A 22112-nucleotide genomic window follows, 5' to 3' on the forward strand; every position below is an offset into this window, starting at 1 on the left:
GTAGTGCATATTAATATTTATTGCTTCATGATAATAAAACAAGAGCTGAATTGAGGCCACACTTGAGGAAGACATACACCAAATATGTCTCAAATTGTTTTATTCAAATATATATGAGCATTCTGTAGTGCTATTCAACCATATTATACATAATTAAATTAAATACATAATTAATAAATAAAATGTTAAATATTTCTTCCACGGGAAGCGTAAATAGTATTTCTGTGTGCATACAGTATACTAATTCTAAAGAATGATTTAGCGCACCCAAAACAGATTTTACTTTTTAGTACATTTTTGTTCATATAACCAAGCGCTGAGTTGCTTTTAGAATCCTAAATGGTTTCCAAATAACATGAAAATAAAAAAATAACAAGAAAATAAAAATAACACATGTGAACTGGAATGCAATATTGCTCCGTTAGAATGTAATTCTAACCAAATGTCATCATTTGCAGGATCTAAAAAATAAAAAGAGGAAAAAAAAAAGAATATATTAGTTTTTAAATACTACTCAGTACCATTACTTTTACATCATTATTGAGTTGTGTTGAGAAATCCCAGATACCTTGGTAAGCAGATACCAAACTAAATGTTTTTTTTTTAATTTAAAAGCAACATTGTGAAGTACTTGATAATTCTTATCTGCTATTTTTTGTGACTCAACCTAGAGTAAATGTTACAGAGATAAGCAGTGATAAAAGAGTATTCTGAATCACTTATAAAATGTAAGATACATTACAAAATGTGTACCATGCCTGCATACTTTTAAGGCCATGAAAATAAATTCATCCTAAAGCCTTGTACACAAGACAAGAATATCAGATGAAAAATACAGCTTTCGGAGCGATCGTCCGATAATCTGATTGTTAGTACACAGCTTTTGAGAGCCAATCATGACAATTCAAGTGAAAATATCCGAAAGTACAAGCACACAAATTTTTCTTGTACAATAACAGAATGAACGATTTTCGTTTAATCAGTAGAGTACTCGTCCATAAAAAAATCAAATGACCACGACTGACCATGCTCGAAAACTAAAGAATACACTTTATAGTACAATACATCGCTTCCGAAGTTGTATTCTATCTGTATTCTGAATTTTCATAACTTTAGTGATGTACTCATTTTTGATATGAGACTACTAACATGCAAAAAAAAACAGACAATCATTCATCTGATATTCTCATTGTGTGTACTATTTTATTTTTTCATTAGTACACTGTTTTATGGCAATACCTAAAACTGGTTCCATGCAAAGAGATTGGTAATCATATACTTCTAGGGAATATATATTGGTTTTGCATATGTTCTTAACGTCAGGTTAAAAAAAATTTAATCTTTTTTAAAAAAAATGCACATTATGAACATTATGCATTTTTGTTTTCAACCAGCAGCTTTGGTCTCCTTTTCATATTTTTGCTTGTTTTGTGGAAAAAAAAGTGTTATAGAAAATAACCCTGCGGGGTTTATTTACTACTAGATTGTAAGCTCGAAAGAGCAGGGCCCTTGAATCCCTTGTGTTCTGTTTTGTTACTGTATTGTCTCATGTACTGTCTTCCACTATAATGTACAGTGCTGAGCAAACCTTTTAGCGCTATATAAATACTGTATAATAATAATATTAATAATAATAATAGTAAATCTGGATAGTGCAAAATCAGGCTCACTTCTACATAAAAACCAATCGGCTTCAGCATTACTTTTATTTGTTCAGGCTTATTACTTTTTCTTTAATTAAAATGTTTTTACTTTTGGGTTTTTTCTATACACTTTGAAAACAATTCTCTTGTTACACTCTGTGTACCCACTGACCCATTGGAGATATTTACCCTTACTTACTGTCCTGATAGGAAACATCTAAAAACAACAGGGATTTTATCCCATTCCCACACTTTCCAAATCTTTAAAAAAGTTGTGTCTGCAGTTAGGCTTTAAATACACAACTGGAAGGGTGACCTTGCAGGCAAATAGTTTCTGCTGTATCCTCTTTTAAAATGCTCTGTCAATCCTGAGTGCACCCCATATTAAAGTGTTACTAAACCTACAACAGTAAAATCAGTCTGTATATGGACTAAAGCATGCTTGTTATATTCACTGTGGAACCTAAGGGGTTAATTCTCTGCATGGTGTAAAAAGGCTGTTTGATCTTGTCTTCTCTGATCCTCCACTTCTTCCACAGCCCCCAATCCATCTGTTGATAGTACAGAGCTCGAGGAGTCACTCTGCACATGCTCAGTTTGATGTGTATTGCTAGAGAGTTTTTTTTTCCCGTAGAAGAGTGCATGTGATCAGCACAGGGCCAACCAAAAATGCACTGTGACAGAGGGTCAGGGGTCATGCAGCCTCATAGGACAGTCAGAGAAGAACAAAAACCCCTCCTACAAGCTATAACCAGACTTCTATAACTGCTGATGAGAAAAGGTATTTAGCAGTTTATATTTACTAAAATAATTGCATTTCCTTGTTGTGTGTACTGTGGGAGATCAGATATAGTGATTGCAGGGTCCTGGGTTTAGTAACACTTTAAATGTTTATTTGTAAGAAAAATACACAAAAATCCATATAAAAAGTCAAAAGCCATAACAGTTGCCCTTTAATAACAGATAATCCAGTAATTCCATAGCAGTCACCATAAATGGCACAATCCTGCTCTTTATTTTTTTACCCTCATTGTCTTGGCCCAAAATCAGCCCATTTCGAGCCACCTTAAGGGGTACAGAATAGCGCTATCAGTTGTCAGAAATTTTCTTTATAGCTCCAAAACAAAACTTGTTGGACAATCTCTGTGCTGCTTGGCTGATCTCAAAAAAGAAAAGGAAAGGTAGTGTGTTCTTCTTCTGTCTGTTGAGCGAGTCACTACATAGGCAAGGCACTACATAGAACAAGCAGATAACTCCTCAAAAGTCATTCTCCAGGAGACATATGCTTGTATCTGCTCATCTTAACTGTTCTGGCTTGTGTGCACAAGAATCCTGGCTATCATTTTAGATATGGTTTGATTATAAAGTGGTAGATGCTGGTATTTTACTTAATGAACTAGCAATAGGTTATTTACAGTATACTTTTTAAGAGTGTATTTCTCTTGGTTGAAAGTTGATGCATTGCTTAACAATTCCTTCAGAAACAAACTCACCACAATTTGTTTGCCTAAATTCCTCTAAGCAGTGAAGAACGCCGTAGGTGCACCGACAAAATCTGCAGCCATGTTGAAGCCAGTCTCCATGTTTGATTTTGGCAGCACAGTTCCTGGATGTAAGAAAATACATTTGTTTTTTATAACTAAGGTTAACTATTATCACAGTAGCTAAAGAAGAATTTTGATCTAAATTTCTTCCTTCTAGTTTACAATATATAGGAGTTCTTTAGATTGATAAACATAACCTTGTGGTGCAGTGTCTAAAACATTAAGCCTTCACATTTCCAAAAAAAAAGCTGGATTTCTAAACCAGACACACAAAATAATATGTAGTGTTTACCTTTCTGCTTTAACATAATGACCGCCAAATAAAGCACAAGAAGACACAATGAATAAAGCCCTTTTATGTTTTGGATAGTGCAAAGGGTTAGAACCTCCATCAGTTTTTCTTTTTGTAAAGTAGAGTAGATTCTCTTTTGGGTCTTGCCCTGGTGATATCTTTATAGAAAATCAGAGGGATGGGTGTCGCCAGACACTCTCTTAAGCCCCTTACACGCGGGCTGAATATCGGCTGGTTCAATAGTAACCGGCTGACATTTAGCCTGTGTGTACACGTGCCTATCTAACAGAAGTTGGCTGAACGGCCAGCTTCTGTCAATGGCCATGCTGGAAAATCAGAATCCGATCAGCATCTGATCAGTGCTGGTAGCCAATTGCTGACTGGTGTGTTCTGGCTGAGGGGGCAATCCTCCTGACAGAACACAATAACTCAGCAGGGAGATTGCTTTGCTGGCATCCTGTTCCTCCTTGCACAAAGGAGCAGATACCAGTCCTGCTGATGGGTTAAGGACCTTCTACAGCCCTGTCCAGCTCTCCTATAGTAACTGCCTGTCTCCTGGAATCTCCTCCATGCTCTTGAGACTGTGCTGGGAAACACAGCAAACCTTCTGGCAATAGCATGTATTGATGTGCTATCCTGGAGGAGTTAGACTGCCTGTGCAACCTCTGTAGGGTCCAGGTATCGCCTCATGCTACCAGTAGTGACAATGACCCTAGCCAGAAGCAAAACTGGGGAAAAACAGTCAGAAAAGATGAGTAGGGAAAAAAATGCCAGTGGCCTCCACCTGTAAAACCATTCCTATTTTGGGGGGCATGTCATTGTTGCCCATCTAGTGCACCTGTTGTTAATTTCATTAACACCAAAGCAGCTGAAACAGATTAACAACCCCCTCTGCTACTTAACCGACCAGATCAATATCCCAGGAGTTTAATTGACTTGATCTTATACTCTGATTAAAAAGTGTTACTTTAATTTTATAATGTATTTGATTAAATTGTCAGTATAAAAGCATGAAAGTTTTCAGTGGAATTCTTTAAAGCAGACCCTGCACAAAAATGCAAGGTTCACTTATTACAAACTAATACATCCCCCCACCCATCCCATGCCATGTAAAAAGAACACATTATATCTGTAGAGAAAAAGTTAGAAAGTCACACTTATCTTACACCTGGCTTTTGTCTGCTGTGAGGGTGAAGTTGCAATCCTTCCAGCAAGATCCTGGGAATTCTGATGATCCCAAATCTCTTGAGAAGATGCTCTTGCACTTTAGCCTTCTTGTTAGATTTGGGATACTCCCAAGATTTCGTCAAAAAGATTGCTACACCTCCCCCTCCAGTTCTGAAGCTGGGTGTGAACTAAGTATATTTTCAACTAAATCTGTAGGCAGCAGCACATATCACCCTGCTTGTGACTAATGTCTCTTGTGCCATTATTTAAACCTTTTTTGACTAAACTTAAGCATGAAAACATGCCTTCAATAGCTACTGTAGCTGTAGAAACTGTGGAGTAATTCATCCTCAAATTTCCCCAGAGATTCACTGAAGCTGTCCAAGTTGAGTCTAAGCATTTTGCTCTCCCTCCTATTTCTATGCGCTTGCCTTGTGTTTACAATAGAAGGCTGGCAGCCTGCCAACTCTCTAATTGCATGGAGGAACCAAATGATATACAGAGAAAAAAAAAGTATTTTCAGAATCTTGAGGATGAATTATTTCATGGTGTACACATGGCAGATGAGCTTTTCTTAGGAGAGCCCATCCAAAACCCCATGCAGAGGTATACAAAGAAAAAAGTAAGATAGTATTAAGGAAATATTTGAAGTAATTTAACTACTAGAATGCAATCTAAAGAATATTTTGTATTCACTGGCCTGAGTAAGCACCTAGGTAAAAAACACAGGCTGCTATCTGCAGGGGCTCTGAAGGCTGCATGATAAGTGTCAACAGGGCGCTGGTTTGGCACAAGGGACTTAAAGTGTAAGTGTAACCAAAACATTTTCTTTTAGTTTTGTATAGATTAAGAAAGGTTTAAAACCCCTGCCAGTTTGCTGTCTGTGTCCTGTTAGGGAGATCTTTACATTAACCTCCTGCTCCAGAGACAGATCAGGAAGTGAGACATTAGGGTTTAGTTACTAAAGGCAAACAGACTGCGCAGTTTGCAAGTTCAATTGCTCCGCAGCATAGTAAATGAGGGGAAGCTCTGCTAACTTCCATCATCCAATCATGTGCAAGCAAAAATGCAGTTTTTTTTATATTCCTTGCATGTGATTGGGTATTGTTTGCAAAGTGAAACTTCCCCCCACTTACTAAGCTGTGGAGCAAAGTGCACAGTCAATTTGCCTTTAGTAAATAAACCTCAAAATCCCTACCAAGTGCAGCAAATTCCCCTCTCAGACAGTTGTTCTTCCCGACTCCATCCAGAGATTAAAAAAAAAGATTTTTGCTATATATACACTTTGAGGACTTGTATGCATTGTATGCATTTTTAATCTGATTCTCTTTGAATTCTCTCCAGATGCAGCTAGTAGAATTTAGAACCAGATTATAACACGTCAGAAATATGCATTCAAATACAAACAATATATTGTACTGCTGGTCAATGACCCATGCTCAGTGAAGATCTGTCCATGAAAAAGATGTTAGTAATTACTGGAATATGTGTGTGTATGTAATGCAGAATGGATAAGTATTTGAACAAAATAAAACTTTCTATTATTTGATCATAAGACCCTTCTCTTTTACCTAAATGAAAGGGAAAATCTTTTTAATGCATATGTAGAGAAATTATCATATGTAACAGGTGTCTTGGCAATATTTTTAGGTTTCATTGATTGCTACACAAACTTCGTATAGCCAGAACAAAACTAAATATACGATGGCCAAATGAGTAGCAATTAAGTCCTGTTTGATAAAAGATCCAATATTTATTTTTCCCAAACAGTGTCCAAGTGAACAGACAGTCAGGTAGGCTTCTTTTAGATCTTATCTTCTATATCACTGCCAGATATCAATAACAGGATCATTTGCACAGTTTGTCTGTTTGAGAATGAATGCACTAGCCTCAGGTTATTCAGTTACACAAACAGCTCATAGAAGACTTTCAAAGCTTTTAATGATCATCAAGAAATAAATGACTGGTTTCAAAAGGTTTTTAGTAATTTTACAAAAAGCCTTGTGCTTCCTCAAATTTAAATTATTCCCGGTCAATCCATGCGCCATCTCTCTGAAGCTCATATTACATTGATACCGAAAGCAGATAAAGACCTGACATCGCCAGCAAACTACCGTCCGATTTCCCTATTGAACGTTGACTTAAAGATTTTTGCCAAAATACTGGCCAATCGCTTACTGTGCATCATTGATACTATTATCGCCACTGACCAAGTAGGTTTCGTTCCCGGCAGAGAGGCTAGAGATAACACGATCAGGGCTATTAACATACACCATTGGTTGACACAAAAGAAGCAATCTGGCTTCTTCCTCTCTCTAGATGCTGAGAAGGCCTTTGACAGATTGGCATGGGATTATATGGAGGATGTTCTATCTGGCCTCGGGCTTCCCTCCCGCTTTTTTGAACTTCATTATGTCCCTATACACGACACCAACGGCTAAAGTGAAAGTAAATGGTCTCCTTTCAGAAGCCTTTTCAATAAACAATGAGACCAGGCAAGGCTGTCCATTATCCCCCCTCCTATTTATCATTACACTTGAACCGTTCTTGAACTGTATTAAACAGAATGACAATATTAAAGGGATTTCAATTAATGGCAAAATGCACAAAACTGCGACTTTCGCTGACGACATTTTACTCTTCTTAACAGACCCACATATTACATTACCTAACCTACTACATGACTTTAGGCTGTTTCAGTATCTAGCCAATCTTAAGATCAACTTCAATAAATCTCAAGCCCTAAATATATCCCTACCACACAATATGCTTCGGCAGGCAAAACTCAATTTTCCCTTCACCTGGCAGTCCGAAGCCATCAGGTATTTAAGAATTCAACTACCGACCCATCTTACAGATTTTTATGCCCAAAACTTCTTACCCATCCTTCGTAGCATCACTAAAGACCTACAAACTTGGGATAAACCATTTTTCTCTTGGTTTGGCAGAGCAGCGATCCTCAAGATGAATGTTACCTAGACTCCTATACCTAATGCAAACAATTCTGATTAAACTGGCCAATTGATTCTTTAAGTCCTATAAAACATTATGTACCTTGTTCCTATGGTGTAACAAACGCCCCAGAATAGGTTTCGACCAACTCACTATGCCCAAAACCAGCGGAGGTATACGGCTACCAGACATTGCCAGCTACTACAGAGCATGCCAAATGACAAGAATAGTAGATTGGTCTATGAATCATTGTAGTAAAGCTTGGGTTAACTTGGAAGCTGACTTTTCGAAGACCCCACTAGCCTTCTCTCCCTGGCTGAAAAATTCTTACCTTCTGTCTGAGTTCACGGTCCATCCTCTTATAGGCCCCACTCTATCCTGCTATCACCAGATCATTAAGAAAACAGATTTTTCTTCTACCCCCGGCCCACTCTCGCCCATTACAATGAACCCGGACTTCCCCCCGGGTTTGTCGCGTGCATTTCTTGCAGGATCCAGTCCCACAGATAGTTTGAGTATGCGCCAACTTTTTAAAGATGGGACGTTTCTATCCAGGGACAACATTATAAATAATTGGCCACTTCTGACCTTGACGCCATGGATGTACAGACAACTGCACCACTTTGTTCATAGCTCCTCGCACACAAACGAATATACTAGACTTCTTACCCCATTCGAAAAACTTTGCTCTACACACTCCCCCCAGAGACATGTTATTTCACAACTCTATTCTTGCCTTGAAAATACCATTGATGTTCAGTCTAGGAAAGCGTGTAAAGCCTGGAGCTCTGAATTACAACTCCAACTAACGCCGGAAGATTGGGATCACATTTACGCACATATTCACAAAGGATCCATATGTGTCTCTACACAGGAAAGCAAACTATATTCTAGATGGTATAGAGTCCCATCCTTGCTTCACCAATTCGATCCCAACATCTCAAACGCGTGTTGGAGATGTCATCAGGCGACGGGTACTCTCCTGCATATTTGGTGGGACTGCCCAGTGCTGCAGCCTTTTTGGGGGAAAGTCCAATCCACAATTGCACGAGTCACCACGTATAACCTAGACTTCTCACCTGCACAATTCCTGTTGCACTACTTCTCCCTTCCATTCCGGACATAAATCATAAATCACTCGCCATGCATATGGTTAACGCTGCAAAACAGGGTGTCCCAGTCCATTGGCGCTCAACATGTATTCCCACTATCTGTGAATGGTTTGCTAGGATCAATAAAATTGAGGAAATGGAGGAATTGATCTCTGTTGCTAAGGAACATCCCGAGAGATTCAGGGAAACCTGGGCTTGTTGGAGGCACTTTAAAACCACCCCTACCTACCACTTAGTACAGGACTGAATGATTGGACATATTATGACATTGGGGAGTATCCTGTTTTCTGAGATACCTCTTGCTCCATGTCTGGAAGTGCCTTGGTCTTTCACCACGGCCTATTCTCTTGGACTTTTAATCCACATTTTACCCTGTTGACTGTCTTGATACACACCACGTCTTAAGCTAAAGGTCTACATTTCTATTGCGGCTCATTCAACATGAAGTGAGCCATTCATACGCAAGTATACACTCCACTTCCCCGTTTTACCTTACCCTAAGCCCTCCCCTTCCTGCCCACCCCTTTTTTTCTCTCTCTCTTTCTTCTTTCTTTCTATCCTATATACTTACCTTTACCACTATACTATACTACATACCCTTGTCTAACTAACCCTCTCTCTATCTGATCTCAAGCTCACATCTACACTCAACTCCTATCATCATTTTTATATCATAAACGATACAGACCATTGACCTTCAAACAGGTGCGCTATGCTACATATAACTCACATATCCAATCCATGGACACACGAAACAGAACTAAAACTGCATCATGTGCTGTTCTTACTCAATACTCCACACTTCACACTCCCTGGATATCAAATCCTGCTCATAGGTCAGAAGACAATATATCTTCCTGCTTCTCTCCTATACTCTGTACATCTACTGGATTGTAATATTATGTTGTCATAATGTCTTATACCGTTATACTCTGTATTGCCTTTTATGCTTTAACCCGTCTGCGACACGGGAGGCGACATGCTATGTTATGTTCAGATTTGGATCCATAACTGTATATGCATTGTTATGCCTGTTTTCTTCTAATAAAAACAATTGTTTGAAAAAAAAAAAAAAAGATTCCCAAACAATAAGTGCGGTGTCAACTGTCCCTTTAAATGCATCCCCACAACACTCTGGTGCACTACAAATCAAAGCAAAGTAGGCGCTTTACACAATTTTTCACAATCATTACGAGAAAAAGTAACATAACATCAAAGTGAAAAAACGTTTGTGCTCCACACACAACTTCACAATGTTTACACTATATTGTATATAGCTTCCTCAAGACATTGTGTAAATGAAATGACAAGACTCTGGCTACATCAAGACTCCGGCTACATCAATTCCAGTGACATAAGTTCCGGCATTTGGAGCGCGCACTGGCTTCTAGTGAGAGCAGAGCGACAACATTTACTATACCCACTGTGGAATGATTGTTCTGGTGCTGGACAAAGGAACAAATAAATGTGACTTGCTATATTTTAATGTGGGCACAACAATTAATAAAATACTGCACAATGAGAATTTTCTTCTTAGTTTTGTGAGTTCCTGGGCAATGTGAGAAAAAGGTGTAGATTTAAAGGATAAGTTGGGACCTTTGGGAACATGTTACATGGGGAGAAGTTCCCCGTAGTAGCTGTCAGATTTAAAAAACTACCACAGTGCTGTGGAGCGCTATGGTAGTTAATTGATTCTTCCTGTCAGCAAGTGTTGGCTTGACCGTACAGGATGTATGAGCAATCAGATACACTGACAGTGTGCAGGAGACCTGCATGGCATCAGTGATCTGCTGATCACTGGTACAATGCTTTACAAGCTCCTAACACAAAAAAATATTACATGCACATTTTTTCACCTGCAAAAAAATGTGCATTTTTTATTTTTTGTAGAAAGGTGAACTTATCCTTTAAATTCCTGGTGATTCAGCATACTAACAATGGATGATGATACACAACTGTGAACACTGTGTGGAGCACAAAAGTCTTTTCACTTTGAGTTTATGTTATTGTTTAACACACGAATTGTACGAAATTGTAATAAGAGTGTATAGAACTTACTTTGATTTATAGTGAAAAACTTTTTAGTATGATGGAAAACCTCTATCACTCTCCATGCTCAGTGCCATGCACTGTCCAGTCATCGCTAACAATGAATGCTTCAATAGAGTTAAAGTGACACTAAACAATATCGGAAAAGTAATCCATATACACCAATTATTTAATGACCCTGTAATCTATTCTTCCTTAACCGCTTAAGGACTGCCCTATAGCATATATACTGCTACAGGGTGGCACCTGTGCACAGAATCACGTGTATATACATGATTTTGCAGTTCCGGGTAGGGGGCGCACTTGCGCCCTACCCTCGCTGCCATTCGCGGCCCTCAATCACTGGGTCCCGGCTGGTAATTACTCAGCATCTCTGATGGGGAGGAAGATTGATTTGTTTACAAAAATCTTCCTCCCTGTCAGCTCGAGCACACTGCTCGGGATGGCTGTGCATAGTACAGCCATCCTGATCAGTGTGCTTACAGTGAAGAACACACCCCCTGCCCCCTAGTAACCTACTCCCAGCACACAGTTAACCCTTTGATCGCCCCTCACATTAACCCCTTCCTGCCCAGTGCCATTAGTACAATGTTAGTGCTTTTTTTTAGCACTGATCACTGTATTGGCGTTACTGGGGTGTCCATGGTCCAAAACCCATAGTCCTTAGTCCATAGTGGGAGTGAACATGAGAGGGTGGCTATGTTCCTACATACAACCATGGAAAACAGACTTAGGTATCCCCTTTGAGGACCAAGGGACGTATTTGTCCCATGTTTTTAATTGCCTGTATCATCTGATTAAGAACTTAAAATACTTTTTTTTTTTGGTTTGAGTCAAAATATTAGTTCTTATCAACAAATGGATCTAGCTTTTTGCCAATTATTTCATGAAATGGCTTAGTTACAGCAACTGAAGTGTACAAACTTTAAAAACAAAAAATTGATTCTTTTGGCGTTCCGTAATCTTATGGTCCTCAAAGGGTTAACAAGAAGTCATATCACAGCAGCCAAAAAAGCAATTTGACGATTTGGAGGAGGCTGAGAGCTGGATTGGAAGGTATATTTTTGAGCTAATGTTACATACTTGAATATAATTTTTTTTCCAGAATCTAATGTCACGTTAAGATAAGGTAAGTGTACTGCTGGTCTAATAGTTGTCTGGTCTAAATAAGGTATTCTATAGCTGGTCTAATAGTTGTGCAATTACCCTATCTAGTGTATTTTATTATTATTATTATTATACAGTATTTATAAAGCGCCAATAGTTCGCTCAGCGCTGTACATTACAAAGGGGGACAGAACATGTGACAGAACAATACCAATACAATGCAAAACATGAGGGGATCAAGGGCCCTGCTCTTTCGAGCTTACAATCTAGGAGGGAGGGGATGGTGGCACAGGAGGAGATAGCTGTGGGGGATGGAGTGGTAGGAAGAGTGGAGGAGGTCGGCAAGTTAGCAGGGGGTGGGGTAGGCTTCCCTGAAGAGATGGGTTTTCAGGGTGCGCCTAAAGGAGAGGAGAGTAGGTGATAATCTGATGGGTTGGGGCAGGGAGTTCCAGAGGATGGGTGACACCCTGGAGAAGTCCTGGAGGCGGGCATGGGAGGAGGAGACCAGGGAACTAGAGAGAAGGAGGTCTTGTGAGGAGCGGAGTGTGCGTGCTGGGCGGTACTTGGATATTAGGTCAGTGATGTAGTTCGGGGCAGTATGGTGGACAGCTTTGTACGTCAGCGTTAGGATTTTGAATTTGATCCGTTGCGCAATCGGAAGCCAGTGGAGGGATTGGCAGAGGGGGGTGGCGGAGACAGAGCGGTTGGAAAGGTGAATGAGTCTGGCAGCCGTATTCAGGATCGACTGAAGCGGGGATAGCCAGCGGCAAGGCAGGCCAGTGAGGAGGGAGTTGCAGTAGTCGAGTCGTGATATGATGAGGGAGTGGATGAGCTGTTTAGTGGTTTCTGGGGTTTAACATGCTTTCCATTTTAATCTGGCTATATACATTGAGACTGGAACAAATAACCTCTTGAGCTCATAACTTGGCAAAATCTTTAACCAGTTTGGTCAAATATTGGTGGCCATACACAGCCTTATATTTGCAAAGTTATTACGGCCAACTACTGTAATCACCAAGAACATTTTCCAGGAAAACAAAACCTCCTTTCATAACATAAATCTTACTTGTTCCTTTCGTCAAATTCACAGTGTCGTCCAGTGAAATGCTTTGGGCAAGCACAGAAACTTCCTAATACGCAAGTTCCTCCATTCATGCAGCAATTTCGGTTGAGTTTACTGCCTTAAAGAAAAAAGGAAATTGTTACATGGACACACTTAGCAACTCTGCCCATAGATAAATCTTATTTGTCTCTAGTCACCAAAGAATCTTTTAAAGGTTTGCATTTATTGTCTTGTAAAGCAATACAATTAGGTGCCTGTTAAAAATGTTTGTTCAGTGAAGGCAGTGTTGTTTGTACAAGGATTAAAGGACAACTACAAAAGATTAGTGCCTTTTATGCTGACACTCCAGATAGATTCTAGCCTGGGGGTACTACATGTTCCTCCCTAAATTTTTATGGCACTCTTAAATAGTGTTTTTTGAGAGGTACTGTGGAGCCACTTAGGTCATAAAGGATGCAAGATTTTACAGCTGTCATACTCCTTGCAAGAAGACTTCGTTTACTTTACATTACCAGAAAGGGCTTTCCATCTCTAAGTGTATTTCCACTTTTTGCAGTCAAATTTGCTTAAGTTATTCCATTCACACAGCAATTAAACAATTTTTTTTTCAAAATATGTCTTACTTTTTAGATGTTTCTAAGGAGAAGGTATCAGGATTGTTCTAAAGCTAGCCATAGATGGATCTAAATGTGGCCAGTACAGAAGGGAAAATGGGAATTTTTTCTTGATCAGTGGCTACAGCCAATCAGCTTCAGCCACCAATCAGTGTATTCTGACAGCGCAGTCAGAACACAATGGGGTTGATTTACTAAAGGCAAATAGACTGTACACTTTGCAAAGTGCAGTTGCACTCTGCAAGAGCAGTTGCTCCAGAGCTTTATAAATGAGCAGAAGCTCTGCTGACTTCCATCATCCAATCATGTTCAAGCAAAAGTGCTTTTTTTTAATTTTCCTTGCTTGTGATTGGGTATTCCTTGCAAAGTGAATCTTTATCTCATTTACTAAGCTCTGGAGCAATTGTACTTGCAGAGTGCAAATGCACCTTGTATGGTGCACAGTCTATTTGCCTTTAGCAAATCAACGCCAATGTCTTAGCAGAGCGGATTCCTCGATCCACCTTGCCTGGGTGGATGGAGGAAGGATCAATCTATGGCCAGCTAAAGTATTTTTGGACAGTATCAAGTGTCTTTGTCCCCACACTACCCCTCATTAACATACAAGGCAGAAGGGCAGTTTCTATATTTTTAACCCCTTGTTGGGACAGACAGTGTTCAAATCGAGTTCACAGCAGATAATGAAGAACTGCAAACACAATACAAACAGGGTTAGTTTTGTTAAACATTATCCACAGCCCTCTCCTAAACAATAACAATTTGATAATGCTGGCAACCTTAGCTGTGTAAAGTGACGTTAAAAATGTGAGTTTTTCAGCTTTTTTTGTGTTTTTGCATCAGCATTTAGCTGTAAAAACGTCCAGTGTGCATGAAAACTTAGGCAAGCAAAAAGCACTAAAAAAGGTAACCAGCAGCTTTTAGATTTTGTATACTATACTAAAAAAGGGTGCATGTAACAAATATAAAAAATATGTTATTTCAATTTGGTTGCAACAGTGGAAATACACTTTAAAGGTTAGTGTGAACAAGTATGTAGGGGCTGGCATGGTGTTGTACATAGCACTCCTCTCTTAAGCTCTCAGCTCTATGAGGGTGCAATGGGCTGGCTCTCAGGAGGGTTTATGTAATTATCAAAATGAATGATGGGTGGATGTCAGTCTGAAGGAGTGGGAATTCTTGGTAATCTCTATTTGCATGCAGACTGCCTTAGATAACAACAATATGTGCTGCTGAGCCTCTGTGATTGAAAGAACTAAAAGTAGTTCTAAAGGCTGAAGAGTTCTTACTTTTATGCATTCTATGCTTGAAGGTAAAAAAACCTTCTGTGTGCAGGCCCATCCCAGCCACCCCTTATACTTACCTGAGCCTGATCTAGATCCAGAAATCTGCATGAGAGTTACAGCTCTCTCGGCTCTCTCCCTCCTCATTGTCTCAGAGACAGCAGCTGTCAATTACAGCCAGTGAGGAGGGGGCGGGGTTGAGTCCCGCTCTGTGTGTTCATTGACACGGGACCCTGGGAGCAAGCACACATGAGTGCCCCATAAAAAGTGGCTTGTTACGGGGGCACTCACCATGGAGGAGGAGTCAGGAGAATGACTAGGTAACCTGAGAAGAAGAGGATTGTTGCTGCTCTGGGGAAAAACCATTGCAGAGAGCAGATACGTATACCATATTTTATGTACCGTTTATATCACTTGAAGTCCATTGAATGAAAGATGTGGGCCAGGGGCAGTCAGGCTGCAGAAAGAGCTAGATAATGTCAGGTGTCCTCCGTTCCGGAATGTCTGTCTGAGTTGATGCAGCTCATAACACACATTGTAGGGAGACCACAGTGAGCAATGGAATCAGAGTAAGCAATTTCAGTACAGAAAAGGAACTTGTGCAGCTGTGCAAGCCTAAATGTAAGGCCAGAGTTCAGCTTTAAGCACTTTTAATTATAAATAAAGTTTTACATGTTTCTAACAGCTTGTACTATAACATACTACAGCGGCTATGCTTCAAAACCCAACTTTAGCCAAATTAATACCCTTGCTGTCCCCAGAAAAACAATATATGTATAATGTATTAGAGTAAACTTCAAAACTCAAAATATGCAATTTGCGGAACCAAGATATCAGTGAAAATTTTTTTTAGGTGTTTAGGATAAAAATGGCCCGGGGGCTCAAGTGGTTAATGGTAAATGTTACCCTGATTTCTTCTGACAGAAGTTCTAAGCCTTCCACACATAAAAATAAGAAAAAAGATAATTTTGACTGGAGTTAAGCTTTTACATATTTTCAGTCTAAAATGCTTGTGACATAATAAGTTTCCTTTTTCTAAGCATATTAAAGGATAATCCACTCAAAACACAACTTGTTTCCACATGACTGAGAACTTTGTAACATGTGCACATGCTAGAATTAAGATGCTGACAGTGAAGGCTAGGCTAGAGAAGGAACTATGCCATATATTTCTGTCTACTGCTTCAAATTTAACTACCTAAGAAAAAGAAACCTAGCATTTACTTTAGAACTTATACAAAAGCAATTTTGTGCAAAATGACTGGAGAAAATGTCATCCTAATTAAAATAAGTTTGTTATATGTCTTTTGTATTTCTCCAGGATCCATTAGTGGTAATTTAACAGATATACATTTCATAGAGGCTGGCTACTTACTGTCAGTAAGACCAGTGAAAGGGATAAGTGCTGCGGTATTTGGTAGCCTTCTGACACCAGAGCTTCTATTCATCTCATGTAGCATATCCATGACCCTGCTGACATTTATCTGTTGAGGTTCAGACTTTGCATACAAGTTACTAAAGGCTTCAGATTTTGCCTTTGCACTTCCTAAAATTGGGAAAACATATACAGAAGACATCAAAAAAGTATCATGATTGTTGACAGAGCTTGCAATAAAACATATCTAAGCGCAAGAAAAAATATAATACATTGCAGCCTTAGATGCGATGGTCGCATTCGTTTTTAATATCATTAAGTATTTTTCTTTATTTAAAATTCTGATCCATCCAGGAGCACACTTATTATTATTACACAGGATTTATATAGCGCCAACAGTTTGCTCAGCACTTTACAATATAACGGGAGACAATTCAGCAACAATACAGTTCAATACAAGAGGAATTTGAGGGCCCTGCTCCTTGGAGCTTACAATCTAGGAGTTGCTGTCCTAGTATAACAATTATGGAGGAGCTTAAAGTGTTGGTTCACCTTTATAAATGTAAATGTGAACCAGCACCATCAGGGGCGGACTGACAACTTATGGGTCCTCTGGAAAATTGGGGATCATGGGGCCCCTGTGTCCTTGCCCACACTCAAAACACACCCAAAAAAGCCTATAAAAAAGGTACCAGGGTAATTTTATGGGGCCCCCTACTGATCCCGGGCCCTCGGGCAGTACCCGAGTGCTCGAATGGTCAGTCCACCCCTGAGCACCATACATCCTCCTCCCAACCCCTGACTCCCACTATACCACCAAACAAAACTCTTTGAACCTCCAAACAAATTTTTAAATAATATATCAATTACTCCCACTAAAGGTGTGGCTCAATAAGGGGAACTCAATTTATTTCCAAGAAATACTATCAAAAAGAAATGGTACCATTGTGCTAGGGTGGATGAAAATCTCTCTCCCAATGCCAACAATTAAGACACCATAAGTGTGTTAGTAATTTATATATTATGTCTAAATTTGTTTGGAGGTTCAAGGAGTGTTGTTTGGTGGTCCCCCAACTATAAGTAGTAAACAACACACACAATGGTCCTACCACATATTTAAGTCCTAATAAATGTTAGACTATTCATCCTCCCCTTGGCTTTGGTGCATGGGTATGTGCATCCCTATTTTGTTTTTTTAAGAATTGTCAAAAATTTGTGTGTGTTTATTTACATGTGGCATTGCTTTGTGAGCCTGGATTCACTCTTGTGCAGTGCGGCATATCACATGTGATTCGCACAGACACCGCACCGCATTCCTGTGCAAATATACTATATTTATAGGTACTATAAATGGTATGAGGTATATGTACTATATACCTCTTACTCATTCACATGGGGGGGGGGAGACCAGATATCTGGGTGCCCCCTTATCTTTAAAAGGGCTTCCAGATTACAATAGGTCCCAACTACATCTCTACAATCATTGGGCCAGGCCTGGGTTGTGGGGAAGATACCCTTTTTCCCATCAACATTCTCCCCTCCCATGTTGAGGGCATATTGCTTGTTATGATGCAGGAAGGCTGCTCCCCCTTCCCTGGTCTGCCAGGCTGCATGCTTTGATTAGGTGTTGGGTATGGATTTGGGGAGGAACCCAATGCCATTTTTTTTTCTTTTTACACAAGGTTCCTACTTAAAATCTGTACTTGATCTCGAGGATCTGGTATTAAATTTGAGTGGATGCCATGTATTTTTGGGTGGGGTTCCCCTCAAAATCCATATAAGTACCCCCCCACCCCAGGGAATTACCTTCTGTTCAGCTTGCTGTATATGTGCAGTTAGTCTTTCACTACTTATCTCAAATCATGTGTTTTGACACATTCCCAGTAGTGTTGAGCTCAGGTTCAGGCTAAGCCACCCACAGACTAACCTTTGTCCTTGTTAGCCAAAGGATTCAGCTGAAATTCTATGTATGGCCAACTTTACACGATTGGCAGCAACTAAACTAAGGGCTGTAAAATGTGCAGCAGGAGTTACAATACATCGAATGCACTTGTTTTAGATTGCAAATCACTGACCTATGGCAATTACCTGAGTATGAAGTGAGCAGAAGTAATGCAAGATATTAGCTAGGATGATTAGTGCTAATAGATGCTGAAGTCTGTATTCAATTGATAAGCATTACATTTTTAACAAGTGTCAGAGAAACGTTGATCATTTGGAATGTGTGCTGAATACCTCATTTTGGTACCTACTCATACAGGTTTTTTGGCTGTGCAATGAAGACCTCACAGTTTAGAATTACAGTATTTCTGGGAAATAAATGTAGCCTCTACAAACAGCTAACTATTTATTATTATTACAGGTACTTATACCTATAAAGTAAGTATAGCTACAGCGCTGAACCAACAAATGAGAGTATCAGTTGCCAGGCTGTGGAGAGGTAAGTGATACCCAAGACTAGCAGAATAGAATTACACATTTTTCTGTTTGCTTCTGCCTTGAAATAGAAGTTTCTGGAAAAAACAGTTCACCTGGGTGGATGCAGTATCGTTCTGAAGCTGCATCTGTTCCCTGCTGCCTATCAGACTGAGAACTGAGCGATCAAAGATCTCTGATCACTCAGTTCTCACTGAGCAGAGAGCTGTGTGTGTCACCGGTTCTCTGCTCTGCCCCCCAACGCTCACTGGAATTCCGGACTGTGGAGGGAATGGGAGCTGCTGGCTCAAGCGCTCGGTGGCATGCTGAGAGGCTGACCCAGCTGTCAGTCAGGGATCTGGGTGGATTCCAACATTAGAGTCTGGATCTTTAGAGTGATGTCAGCTGATAGCGGACTTTAGCCCACTGCCGGCTGAAAATGGGTCACAGAACTATGCACTCCTGTGTGCTATATGAGAGGAAAGGCCAAAGGAGCTTATTGGCAAGAGAGTATTGGCATGCTGTTGAATATTGTAGTGATCAGGCAGGTTGCACATCTTTGTTTGATATTACATTTATTTCTACAAGTACAACAGATCTAAACAGAGATAACCAGAAGGTCCTGACTCCTTCATTGGAATATTTGAACATATAGAAAACAATAGATATACATATAGGATGAAAAGAAGGTATTCTAATGATCAGACAATAAGCTGCCAAATGATCAAATTCACCTTCAGTGTCAGCTGTCAGCTAGGAACTTAAAAGCACAGAATAAAGCTTACCTCTCTGAAAGGGAAAAGCCATCAGTGTCAATGTTATTACAATGAGCCTGATAAACAGAAAGAAAACACAGTATTAGTGTTAGTGTCATGACCCACTATATAAACAAACTGACCCTTTTCAGCAAAGCAAAACCTGAGGAAGGGTTCTGAAATCTGCATAACAGCAAAGGATGTTTGGTGTATTTGTTATTTATCTAGGCCATCAATTGTGCTAGTGGTAGTATAAAATTAGCCATGGAAATGAGTGATTGGTCAGTGTTTCCTGGGATCTCTCTAATCAGGAGGGTATTTATTTAAGCTGGGTATACACACACAGATTCATTCATTCACACATAGCGGTAGTTCCAATTTTATATGAAACACAATATTACCGCAAAGGTCTAGGAAACACAACATTTCAGTGAAAAAAAAAATATTGTTAATTTTAAAGGAACAAAAACAGAGACATAGCTTGAGGCTTGTGGCCCCGATGCAAAATTGACCTGGAGCCCCTCCACTACCACCTGCTTCTTTCAATGTGCGCCAAGATACTCCTTCTGCTGGCTGCACGCACACACAAGGTTGGGGGAGGCAGGCCACACTTTAAGCTGTTGGGTGAAAGCGGTAGGCTAGTATGTAAAAGAAGTAACTCAGAGAGCCTGGTCTGGGCCCTGCAGAAGACCCTCTGACTTCCAGATTCACATAGAAGCCCACTGCTTTCACCCGATTCACATAGAAGCCCACTGCTTTCACCCGATTCACATAGAAGTCCACTGCTTTCACCCGGCAGCTCAGAGTGTGGCCTGCTTGCCCCTACCTTGAGTGCAAGTGCAGGATTGAGCAGGGCGGGGAGGGAGGGGCTGCACTGAGCTGGGCGGGGGTCTGAGCATAGAATGCACCACTGAGGAAGAGGGCTTAGGTGCAACCAGAAACTCAGAGGGTTCAGGCCCTGAGCCATCACAAGCCATATTCCAACTCCTCAAGCCGCTCAGCCCTGTGCAGACTCTCTCACTACCTGGCTAGTACAGCACAGACTGTGAGCAGGTTCGGGTCCTGGAACCACTGGGCTTCTGCTCCATGTACTGGGCCACCTACCGCAGACAGATTGAGGAGGAGGAATGTGAAGCATTGCAGCATGAACTTTCTGGCGTTCCATTAGAGCTTCTGGGACGAGCTGAACATGTAAAACCTAATGACAGCCTGACAAAGAGGCCACACTGGCCCCCTGGAGCATGGGTGGGGTCACCTTTGCGGCCCATGTGACCCCATTGCTACACCCATGCACACAAATGCATTAAATTACCCAATTTCTTTGAAAAATATAACAAAGTTTCACTGAGTAAATAGATACCCAAAATGTCAAACCATAAATTTGTGTGCGCCCATAAAATGGCAACAAACGTCAATGCCCTATATTTCGACACTTTAAAAGCCCCCTATAGGTCATCAGTTCATCGTTAAAGAGGGGTCTGGTGCTAGAATTATTCTCCCACGCCGGCATGCGTGGCGATATATAATGTGTGTATCACAATCGTCGCTTTCATACATGCTTATATGTGGGGGTGGGGTTTTTTTCATCACATGGGGACAGAAAGTAAGTGATGATTTTTTTTCGTGAAAGGTTTTCTTTAATGAGATATCCAGGGTCTAGAAGACCCTGGATGTCTCCTCTGTGCAACACTGAATGTAATGTAATGCAGATCGCATTGCAATACATTCATTCCCAGCCATACTGGCGGGGAAAACTGACATGGGGACCTGAAAGTGACGTCAAGTACGTCGTTTTCTGGGTCAGCAGCAAAGAGGGGAGGAGGGAGGACATATCGGGGATATATGGCAGGAACGTGCGTAGGGTGGCACCACTACCGGGGATTTGTGGAAGCAATCTGGCATCAGAATAGCTGCCCAAATGCTTCCAACTGACAGGCAGGAGTCTGCAGCCACTGACAATGTATGTAAACCCCCCCGCTGTCAGATCCGTATGACGTATGGACCTGGCTTAATGCCAGGCAGCCACATATATGTGTCCATTGGGAAGGCTTTTCTGTGCTGAGAGCGCACTCCCAGCACAATAACTAAGATGCCACATGCAGCTCCAAATGTATACTTGCAATAGGGAGCTGTTGCTCAATCACAGCGGTCACAAGGTCTGAAAGCCTGCCTCCTCCTGCGCCTCCTGGCATTTAAATCCTTTTAAAGGTTACAATGGCAGCATACAAACTGTACGAGTAGCTGTGGCCAGTTTGTATGCAGTTATAAATGTCCCTATTCACATAGACATTAGGTCTGCGTCTGAGACCATCATTTAATCTTCTGGAAAACCTTTTGCGTTTAACATTTCTTATATATATATATATATATATATACACACTTTTTTTTCTATTTATCTCACCGAAGTATTCAAAGTATGATGTTTACAGGCATGTAAGAATTTAGTGAAAAAATAAAATGAAAGATCTATTGTGATGCTGTGCACAACAGCAGTCATTCACATTCCACCTGTTATTCTCTTGAGCTGGTTAAAAAAATAAAAGGAAGCATTTGATTGTTGGCCTGCTCTTTGCAACAGCCACTTTCATTTTTCTCTATTTAAGCCCAACTATACATTCAGTTTAAATCAGCAAAATATGTTCCAGGTGCATTAAACCAAAAGGCATTCAAAGTCTTACAGTTTATTATCTTTGAGCCTGGGTTCACACTTGTGCAGTGCAGCATATCATATGTGATTCGCACAG

The 22112-nt window shown here is 40.3% G+C and overlaps 1 protein-coding gene across 1 annotated transcript; it reads right to left on the bottom strand.

Moving 5' to 3' along the window:
* Window positions 1-327: 327 nt before the first annotated feature.
* LOC149434017 (cryptic protein-like) lies at window positions 328-19445 on the bottom strand (the record flags this gene model as incomplete). The annotated part of the gene is made up of 5 exons (XM_089664212.1): window positions 328-461; window positions 3137-3249; window positions 12933-13047; window positions 16199-16369; window positions 19399-19445. Coding segments are annotated over 5 exons (580 nt in total), but the record flags the coding sequence as incomplete, so codon positions are not given.
* Window positions 19446-22112: the final 2667 nt, after the last annotated feature.

Source organism: Staurois parvus, unplaced genomic scaffold (genome assembly GCF_062004578.1).
Source record: "Staurois parvus isolate SC_StPar_1 unplaced genomic scaffold, SC_StPar_1.0 ptg001857l, whole genome shotgun sequence".
Classification (NCBI taxonomy): domain Eukaryota; kingdom Metazoa; phylum Chordata; class Amphibia; order Anura; family Ranidae; genus Staurois; species Staurois parvus.